This window comes from Priapulus caudatus, unplaced genomic scaffold, assembly GCF_000485595.1.
Source record: "Priapulus caudatus unplaced genomic scaffold, Priapulus_caudatus-5.0.1 Scaffold983, whole genome shotgun sequence".
Classification (NCBI taxonomy): domain Eukaryota; kingdom Metazoa; phylum Priapulida; class Priapulimorpha; order Priapulimorphida; family Priapulidae; genus Priapulus; species Priapulus caudatus.
Genome location: NW_014578044.1, coordinates 11,646 through 22,660, shown reverse-complemented (window position 1 = coordinate 22,660; position 11,015 = coordinate 11,646). Strand labels below are relative to the sequence as shown.

General features: G+C 47.9%; 2 protein-coding genes across 3 annotated transcripts in view; one reads left to right on the top strand and one right to left on the bottom strand.

Annotated features, from left to right (window-relative positions):
- The window catches only part of LOC106814816 (kinetochore protein Spc25-like), a 13,043-nt gene extending 12,528 nt beyond the window's left edge, over window positions 1–515 (bottom strand). Inside the window, exon 1 of one of the 2 annotated variants that reach the window (XM_014819173.1) lies at window positions 449–515. The gene's annotated coding sequence lies outside the window, so the exon portion shown is untranslated. Of the gene's footprint in view, window positions 1–408 lie in introns of both variants that reach the window. The other variant, XM_014819169.1, reaches the window with a different exon arrangement.
- A 134-nt stretch (window positions 516–649) lies between these two features.
- Window positions 650–10,702, top strand: LOC106814813. Its single transcript, XM_014819165.1, has 5 exons — window positions 650–872; window positions 3,724–3,955; window positions 9,261–9,415; window positions 9,748–9,852; window positions 10,066–10,702. Exons 1-5 carry the CDS (start codon window positions 804–806, stop codon window positions 10,549–10,551), a joined length of 1,047 nt encoding a protein of 348 aa, XP_014674651.1. The 5' UTR covers window positions 650–803; the 3' UTR covers window positions 10,552–10,702.
- Window positions 10,703–11,015: the final 313 nt, after the last annotated feature.

Below are 11,015 nucleotides of genomic sequence, written 5' to 3'. Positions count from 1 at the left end.
ATTCACGCATCGAATGAATTTGAATCGAATTATGAAACAGAATACACACCATACATTTCACTCTGGGGGTTTTCTTGCTACTGCATCACCGTCCTGCCTTCACGGTAGGAGCGGAAAATGATCCCGACACAAATAAATTGCACGTGCTAACCACAGTGCGTGTGAAAGTCCAGTGTGGCCACCCCGAAGCTAGTAATTCGGACCCACCGTAGTTTGGACCCAACAATTCAGACCCACTTTTAGTAATTTGGACCCACTTTGGTAATTTGGACCCACCACATTTTCGAGCCAATTTTTAACTGATGTATTTCTAATATTCATTATAACAGTATAATAATACATATTTAGATACTTCCGTATAGCAACTTGTAAACCGTCAATCGGCCACCCCTAGGGCCACTACATTACCTTATGGTACCTGCTGGTATTATTAGCTCTTGATACATACAATATATAGACGTGGCTCGTACTGCGCGCGGCAGCGCTGTGCAAAGGTCTAACTCGGTTCGTTGTTGACTCGTGCTAAACTGCGGGCCGCAGGGGGAGACTCACAAGGCGGCGAGCTAACACTAACAGGTTCTGTATCTGGGGAGCGCGCGGAACTAGGATAGGCTCTACTATTAGTGGACGGTGACGCGACGGTCATCGATGAACTATAAAGATCGCGTCGTCGCACGCATGTCCACGGGGCTGCCATTCATTTAGCAGAAGCGACTACACGTGATGACATTCGTTACTGCGGCAGGCATGAGGGTGGCGCGGCGTCGCTACACAGTCACGGCGAGCGTGTTGGTGTGCAGCGCATGCTGCCTGCTCTGGATATACACGTGCCTTGCGTCGGAACTGGAGAGTTTCGAGAGTCCCACCTGGAGGTGAGTGCAGGAGCAATATCGTAGGGTTTTCCCGCTTCCATTTCCGATCCAAGCACGCCGTTAGGTTAGGTCGTTTGTCGGTGGTGGCCAAAGCTCTGTCTTTGGGGAGGGGGGTGGTGAAGGCGTTGCTGTCATTGTAGGAGCCATGCAGCTATGGCAACTGCGTCAGAATTAACTGCGTCTGCCTCTGACGTTCTTGTGGCGTTACGGCTGTCGTATCACCCCAAATCTTACGGTTTTAATCGACGGAGAACTATAACTCCGACTCCCGTACATCGCTGTCCGACGTGCATTAACACGCTGTGCTTACATAACCCTATGTAACACGCGGAAAGAGAAACGCTTAGTACGGCTGAAGTGGTCATTGTCGTATCAGGTACTACTGTACATATATGTACCCGAGATACATATATGTATACACAAAGTGTACCAGACTTGTACTACAGAAGTACACCCTAACCCTAAACATATCTCATATAAAAATATAAACATAATACTAAACAACCAAAAACTACTTCGGGTACATATATGTAGTACCTGATACGACAACGACCCTTCGTGCCTTAATTAGTACGTGTTGGAACGTACACGTATATATGCACCGTCCATAAATCCGCCACCTCTATATACTTATAGTACCGGGAGGAAAACCCGTAAAGGCGTCGTCATACGCAGTAAGCAACGACCGTGAAAAGTTATTGCTGTCTCACGCGCATGCGTGCTGGACTGTGGGGGGAATCTCACTGTTACGTAGGCTTATATCCATATATGCACTGCTGCCGTCTATCCTTTCATCCGTCCTCTCTCGCTCTCTCTCTCTCTCTCTCTCTCTCTCTCTCTCTCTCTCTCTCNCCCCCCACACACGACACACACCACACACACAGACAGACCTCTAGCCATCTCTCCTCTTCTCTCTCTCTCTCTTCACGCATACCACACACACACACACTCGGCAATCAGCAGAAGAACTGACGAGGGGTCCCGTCTACATTGATGCTGGACCGATGGCTATCTAGGGCAAGGTTCGCAGCGGCAGTCGTACCTACATAACCGGAACTTGCGGGCGAAACACACGCATCCTGTTTAATCGCTCTCGCTGAACGCCAGCATCCCGGCACAAGCAGTTGGAACAGAGTCAGTAAAAAAATGAAAATTAATATGCAACGCACAGTTCACAAAAACTACCCCTTTATTACAACTTCTACTGTTGTGTCCACTGTATATCCAAACTTTGCTTATCACAAAAAGTCTGCAACTGCAATGTAGAACTATAGCCGCTCCCGCCACTCGCCGTTGCGAGTGGGCTGCGGCGCTATTATGTATAATATTATTTTCAGTTTTTACTGACTCTGTCCCAAGTGCCTGTGATGCACAGGTACTGGAGTTGTTCAGCCGAATTAGTCCGTACTCGCATAACTAGAGAACTCCGCAGCCTAGAGGAAAACTAAAGATATTTTCAGAATCAGCACGTCTGGGAGCTGGTCTGCTGAAACAAAAATTTTTAACAAAGATTAAAAAGTGCGTACAAATTCGATAAAACAATCCTATTCATCAATAGATGCGGCTGCGTACACGTACGTGTTGCAATCCATTAGTGGTATATTCCGTAAAGGGCATAGTAGACTCTAGCATGTTTACGCATACAAACTTCTTACTGCTATAACAAATTGTCATATACCCACACGTATTTGTTACCAGATACCTAATTAATTGTTATAATTAATTACACATTCAACGCTACGAAATTTGAACGGCCGCCATGACACCGCGACCGTGCTGCCCACTCCGAAAAAGTCTCTGGCCGTATTTGCTACAATTATTTTGCACGTTACAGACCGAGGGTATAATCACAAAAGTGCAATTATATTTATTACCTAAATGCTATTACAACGAACGAATATCATTTTAGAGGCAAATTTATCCGATATTATAACTGAAACACTATATGTCGTTTTATAAGATATAATCTTCATCATTACCCTTACTCTTCCCCCTCTTTTCCCCATTTTTGCTTTTTAAATTAATTAAATAAGAAAACCACCCTCGGTCTGTAGCCCTTGCCTAAAAAGTGGTTTGCCCGAACTCATCAGATCGTGCCGCTTAGTGGCGCCACCGTCGTTGCTAATAAAACTTGTAGTCGCTCTGTTAGTTTTAAAACATAAAACAAAAAATTTTCTAATGATGCATTTGACCATGAAATTTTTATATAGGCCTTAATTTTAACCTAAATTACTGAAAATAACTCTAGAACCTAGAGTAAACGATCCCTTTAACGGCCGCAGTGGCCTAACTCGCTAGAACAATCGTCTCCTACACCTGCGATTCGGTTTCGAGTCCCAGCTGCGGGCAACTTATTTTCCCTTTTTTATTTTTTTCCCTTTACCTACCTCTTTAGTATGATTAATTTTACTTTTTTTAAACTTTTATGTCTTTATTTTTTAATGTCTTTTATCTCTTTGATTTCTTATTGATTTTTTCACTGTTTGGCCATGGGATGGAGTGGAATCGCATGCAGATGGCATGCGATGGCATGTGGCATGCGATGAGATGGGATGGCGATATGCGGCATGGGATGGCGCATGAGATATGCGGGTGCGATGGGATGGATGGGATGGGCCATGGATGGGATGGGATGGATGCTGCGATGAGCATCGGATGGCATGTGAATTGGGATGGATGGCATGCAGTGCGATGCATGATAGATAGATAGGTTGGATTTGTTTGCGCGTATTTTTTCCTGGCAAACCAAGCCGGTCACCAACTGAGTAACGCACGTGATTTCCCCGGGCAACGCCGGGTATCCCGCTAGTACTTCTATATGCGTACTGCCACTTGGTTATTGCTATTTCAGAGCCAATGCTGCCGAGTTACCGGTGTATCTAGGTGTGCACAACGACTTTCCCAGGTGGAGAGAGTTGCCACCTCAACCCCGAGCGAAGTCAATAGAAGCAGCAGTAGTTGCCCAGCAACCGCCAGCTTTCCGTCACGTGAGAGACGCCGACATGAAGAAACTGCCATGACTATGATTACAGCTGCGAATGGGAGAGATGTTAAACACTACATAATACCTCTAAATACAAACAGTAAGTTAGCAATAACTAGAAATATATATATATAAAATATATATGTATATATATATAATAACTATAACAGGGAGTATATAGCAAATGATGCACTATATTTGATGTTTTAATTGATCTGGCAGCAGGCAACAGGCAGGCAGGTGAAGGTTGTGGAACTACATTAGATACAATAATGTAACCCAACCTACTCTTGTTGGGTACATTATTGTATCTAGAACTACATAAGCGTCTGTCCGTCCATCAATGCCTCAAACAATAGCAAACACGTGTTTATGCAGCTTCATCTATACGGTGAGCATATTCCAGATGTAGAAGACTAAAAAGAGGAGCAATCCAAAATGTCGGGCAAAGACGCAGTTAAAATGTTCTCTTGGTTTAAACATATAATGGGAGGGTATATAATGATAACATAATACATGTAATGATAATAAAAATATCACAATATCGAATGCGTTTTTTATCGGGAAACTCCTTTGAGTCATTTCAGAACCTTTGTGGCATTTTTCGCGGCTTTATGAAAAGTACGCAATTTACCATGAAAGTTCCCATGCATATGCGAAGGGTTATGTCAAAGAGAAAGCCAAGCTTGTAATTCCTGACCCTGCATATTAAATGTGGAAAGCACAGTGACAAAAATACCTGTGCCTGTTGTAATTTCACGTTCGCACAGTTCCATGTGTAAGTTCATGTGTAACATCAAAACGAAACGGATAAATAGCATAAAGTGATGAAGTAATTATGATATGTACACACACATGAAGTGTGTGTATATATTATACTTCGTGTCAAATGCGTTGTACACTTGTAATTTCACGTTCCGCACAGTTCCATGTGTATGTTCATGTGTAACATCAAAACGAAACGGATAAATAGCATAAAGTGATGAAGTAATTATGATATATACACACACATGCGTTTTACACTTTATGACACTGTAATTAGTGGTTGTCAACATCGCAATGATGTTCCTGGTCATTAAGCCTAGCGCACACACCCGAGCAAAAACGGAAAAAATGTTTGTTCCAGGCCTGTTTCGCGCTTCTGCGTCGGCGAGCACAAGCGCACACACGCCACCCGACAAAGCACACAGCTGAGCAAAACATACAGAAACATAGACTGGTACCCGGTCGACAGTTCCACACGCTACACTGAAGCTTACCGGTAAGCGCCGTTTAAAGCTGCGTAGCTATGTTGGCTAGCTGCGACTGGACCAATCGCCTCCAGTTGTAGGCTTCCTGGAAAATTGGTCCAACCTAGGACTGGTACCCGTTCGCCACCTTCACTCCGGCAAGTATCCTTCGCTACACCATAGATATATACAACACATGTGTTGTATATATCTATGGCTACACTGACCGTATGGATTAGGGGTAATGCTCACTGATCTCTATAATATAATTATATTATTGAGATTATATTGTAGAGATCAGTGGTAATGCTATCCCCCGGGCGTGGAGGGAGGTTACCGCAACGTGGCAGCACTAGTGTTAGGGTTAGGGTTAGGGTTAGGGTTTTTTTGCATCATGATATCTGTATTGTAAAGAGGTAGCGGCGATCTTTACCGCATCCCTCCACCAATTGTTGCTACTCTGTATTTAGCCTATTCCTTGGTGGCAACTTGAATACGGGGCTCGCTGATGAGCATGCCGCGGTGTTGCATTCGGCATCCTCAAACATCAACTCTAGTCGAATCACAGCGGTATGAGGCGGTATACAGAATGGTTAGTAGGTTCGCGTGCGACCGTCAGCTTATTATACTGCCAGCCGAAAACCGGCAATTAACTGATTTGTGCAGGAATTCTAAAACTAGATTTCTTAGCCGCTGAGACAGCAAGCGATGCGGCCGCGCCGCGTCTGGTCACAGCGCGCTCGCGCTCACATATTCTCATTCCTGCTGATTTCGTTATGCGTCGCGTCACCTGGCCGTCCAGCTTGTCACCGCTATTGTCCCAACGCTCAGAGACCGTCACCATTTGTCACCGCTTGTCACCGTTGTTGTCCTGAACGCTATAAGCGTCGCCTCAAGACGCGGTAACCGCTTGTCAATTCTATAGTGGCGCCAAGGTGCGACGTGCCAGGCGTCGCCTCCTGTCGCCACCGTTTGTCAATACAATAATAGTCCCCACACCATAGATTAATTTTTGTGGATCACAGAACCTATATATAGCGCTCCGAGATATATATGTTTAGTGTTTGGGTTAGCGTTGGAGGTGCTGGAGTTAGCGTTACCTGATGAGAGTAATGATTTTGAAGTATATCGTCAACTGTATCACGTGACCCTCCCTCCACGCCCGGGGGATAGCAACACCCATAGATTAGGCCGTACCGGTCGTCAGTGTATCGTAGGATATATGCCGGAGTAAAGGTGGCGAACGGGCACCAGTCTAACAGAAACACTGCGTACAGCGCGCTGTCACATGACATCAAAATAGCCATCCATGGACATCCAATTTTTGTGTCTCATGTGATATATTTTAAGGATATTGATTGGAGACCGCTCTGTGGCGTTTCGCTGTGTAGCAGAGCGATTGACGCCACACACCCGAGCAAAACGTACGCTCAGGCGGAAAACACGTGCGTTCGCGAATTCAAACATTGTTTGTTCAGCGAAACACGCTCAGCTGAGCAATGTTTTTTGTTTCGGAATCCGCACACAGCACGAACATCGAGCGAAACACGTTTTGCTCCACGTTCAGTGTGTTTGCTCGCGGTGTGTGCGCTAGGCTTTAAGCCTGCGCGCACACGGTGTGTTTTGTGCTGCCGCCATTCGGCCACGCGTGCGCTGATGGCGCAGCCACAAAACACAAAGTGTGCGCGTGCAAACACAGCGATTTCTTGCGTGTGGAAAATATCACACGTGTTTGATATTTTCTTCCACGTGTTGGCAGATTCCACACCGTGCGGTGTGCCTGTGTCAAGTTCCACACCGGCTCTATGTAACGCCACCAATAGCAGCAGGTCAAGCGAGTCACGTGATCTTAACTTGCCGGTTGCAGGCGCGCGTTGCACTGCGGTACACGCACGTACACGCAGATACACGCACGTACACGGGGTATACGGCACGTACACGCTGGTACACGCACGTGCACGCGGGTACACGCACGTACACGCGGGTTACACGCCACGTACACGCACGTACACGCACTACACGCACGTACACGCACGTACACGCGGTACACAGCGGATACACGCACGTACACGCACGTACACGCCGGATACACGCACGTACACGCGGCGTACCGCACGTACACACAGTACACCACGTACACGCGGGTACACGCCACGTACACGCACGTACACGCACGTACACGCACGTACACCGCGGGTGCACGCGCGATACACGCACGTACACGCACGTACACACGCGCGCGTACACGCGGATACACGCACGTACACGCGGGTACACGCGGATTACACGCACACGTACACGCTGGCGTACACGCACGTACACACAGATACACGCATGTACACGCGGGTACACGCACGTACACGCAGGTACACGCGGGTACACGCGGATACACGCACGTACACGCGGGTACCGCACGTAACACACAGATACACGCACGTACACGCCGGGTACACACACGTGCACGCGGGGTACACGCACGAACATACACGCGGGTACACGCAGATACACGCACGTACACGCACGTACACGCAGATACACGCACGTACACACGATACACGCACGTACACACGGGTACACGCACGTATGCACGCACGGCCGCTGGGTACACGCACGTTACACCGGGTACACGGAGATACACGCCATTGTACACCGCGGCGTACACGCACGTGCACGTGCGTGTACCCACGTGTCATAGTGCGTGTATCTGTGTGTACGTGCGTGTACGTGCGTTTACCCGCGTGTACGTGCGTGTATGCCCTGTGTACCGCCGTGGTACGTGCGTGTATCTTCGTGTACGTGAGGGTACCCGCGTGTACGTGCGTGTACCCGGTGTACGTGCGTGTATCTCCGTGTACGCGTGTACGTGCGTGTATCTGTGTGTACGTGCGTGTATCTGCGGTTGTACGTGCGCTGTACCCGCGCGTGTACGTGCGTGTACGTGCGTGTATCTCCGTGTACCCGCGTGTACGTGCGTGTCACCGCGTGTACGTGCGTGTATCTGTGTGTACGCTGCGTGTATCTGCGTGTACGTGCGTGTACCGCGTGTACGTGCGTTACGTGCGTGCATGTATCCGCGTGCTACCCGCGTGTACGTGCGTGTACTCGCGTGTATCTGCGCTGTATCCGGTGTACCCGCGTGTACGTGCGTGTATCTGCGTGCTACGTGGAATGTACCCGCCGCTGTTACGTGCGTGTACCGCGTGCTTCTACGTGCGTGTATCTCCGTGTACCCGCGTGTACGTGCTGTTACCCGCGTGTACGTGCGGTGTATCCGCGTGTACCGCGTGTACGTGCGTGTATCGCGTGTACGTGCGTGTACGTGCGTGTATCCGCGTGCACCCGCGTGTACGTGCGTGTACCGCCGCGCCACGTGCGTGTACCCGCGTGTACGTGCGTGTATACTGTGTGTAACGTCGCGCTGTATCTGCGTGTACGTGCGTGTACCCGCGTTTACGTGCGTGTACGTGCGGTGTACGTGCGTGTACGTACGTGTATCCGCTTGTACCCGCGTGTACGTGCGTGTACGTGCGTGTACGTGCGTGTACGTGCGTGTACCTGCGTGTGCGTGGTGTACCGCGTGTACGTTGCGTGTACCCGCGTGTACGTGCGTGTATCTGCGTGTACGTGTGTGTACGTGCGCGGGCTGTACCGCGTGTACGTGCGTGTACGTGCGTATCTGTGCGTGTACCTGCCGTGTACGTGTGTGTACGTGCGTGTACCGCCGTAGTACCCGCGTGCACGTGCGTGTACCCGCGTGTACGTGCGTGTATCTGCGTGTACGTGCGTGTACCGCAGTGCAACGCCGCTGCAACGCAAGTTAAGCATCACGTGACTCGCTTGACCTGCTGCCTATTGGTCGGTTACATAGAGCCGGTGTGAACTTGACACAGGCCACACCGCACACGCGTGTGGAATCTGCCCACACGTGGAAGAAAATATCAAAACCACGTGTGATATTTTCCACACGCAAGAAATCGCTGTGTTTGCACGCGCACACGAGTGTGTTTTGGTGCTGCGCCATCAGCCACGCGTGGCCGCATGGCGCAGCACAAACACACCGTGTGCGTGGCAGCTTACCAACACCACATATTGCTTTTTCTTCTTAGTTGCCATTGTATATGGCGTAGCGGCGATCTACGCGGTCGAATTCCACTGATGCTGCCATAATTTTTCCAGTGTCAGTACCACCCGACCCAGTGCTCGTGACAGCATTCGACCACACACACTTCTGGGAAGGAGTGGCACTGTGGACCATGTACGGTCGCCGTCTTCAGCATCAGTACCAGCTCATCATCTACGATCTAGGGCTTCACGCGTGGCAACGGCATTTGGTTAGCCTTGTTTACCGTTTGGTTCGATATTAGATGCTTGAAGCGAAATATAAATTCTCCATAGGATTTGGCTCACTGAGAAAACATTGGGGGACTATAACAACATCACCAGCAGCAAGAATTCATCGAACGATACACTTTCAACATTTCGAAAAATATTCTCTTGTTAGTTGTACTTTTGCAAACATTAACACAAGCGCAGACGCACGCACGCACGCACGCGCGCATATATTGAGTACATGACAGCATATCTGTGTGTAAAAGCGAATTAAAATTTATGTAGGCCTATGTGTTGTCAAGAATACACGGTCAAGATATTTTTTCTATTTCAGGTAAGGCACTTTTTTAAATTTCCATTCAGGATATTTAATTTCAATAAGTATCCCGCGCACGTCCGGAACCTTAAAAACTATGCATTCAAGGCAGCCGTGATACAGGTATGTATGTTTAGTGTTACTGAAAATATTTTACTAAAAAAATTGGTCATTTTAGTATACCTTTTTGGTAATTTGCACCATCAACATTACGTGCAGTTGTTACAATATTTTACTTGTTTTTTTCTCATATTTTTACATGAAGGATGATTTCCCGTTTATGCTTTGACATAGGATCTATCCGTTCTGCAACATTTATGGTAATGATTCTTACAGGAAACTCTGCAGGAATTCGGACACGTCTTCTGGGTAGACACATCGTTTCGGTTGCAAGGCAACGGAAGTTTAGACGCTTACGTGCAGGCGAATAAAGCGCATGCTGGGTTGACCGTCTGGCATATTGACGGGTTGCGGCAGGCTTGCTTTATCCATCAGGGGATGTTAGATTTTTTCGACGAAAGAGCGAAAGACTTCGTTGAATCGCCGGCCAACGAAGGTGGCGCCATCTTGGTGTACAATTACCCTGCCACGTACAGGGCGATAATGCTACCGTGGCTTGTCTGCAGCTTGGTGGAGAAGTGTATTTCGCCGAAAGGAGCGATATTGACTCCGTGCGATTTCAGTAACAAGTTTACGTCTAAACACTGCTGTCATCGCTACGATCAGAGTGCCATGGGACTGATACTGGAGAGAGTGTTCCATTTCGACACATCACTTTACAATTCGTCCACGACGCGTATACACACATTCGATCGCGTTTGATATAATCAAGGGTAGATAATGACAAATGATTTGTCATTATCTATCCCTGATATAATGGTCTCACAACTAAATGTATGGTGTCCATACATTTTACAACCGTATATTGTACAGTTACTTTCTGAGTAATATATATAAATCACTGGTATACAGACAGCAGTTTAATTTGCATGGTTTATAGGATAATGCAGCGATTCCCACGCCATGGGCTTAAACTGACGATTTCCACAAATGTCAGAGTAGGGCCTACAAACACGGATTGGATCGTTTGGCTTGTTATTATAGGAGATGGATGGGTGGATGGATGGATGGATGGACGGGCGGACGGATACACGCACCCCACACCCACATAAATCACTGGTATACAGACAGCAGTTTAATTTGCATGGTTTATAGGATAATGCAGCGATTCCCACGCCATGGGCTTAAACTGACGATTTCCACAAATGTCAGAGTAGGGCCTACAA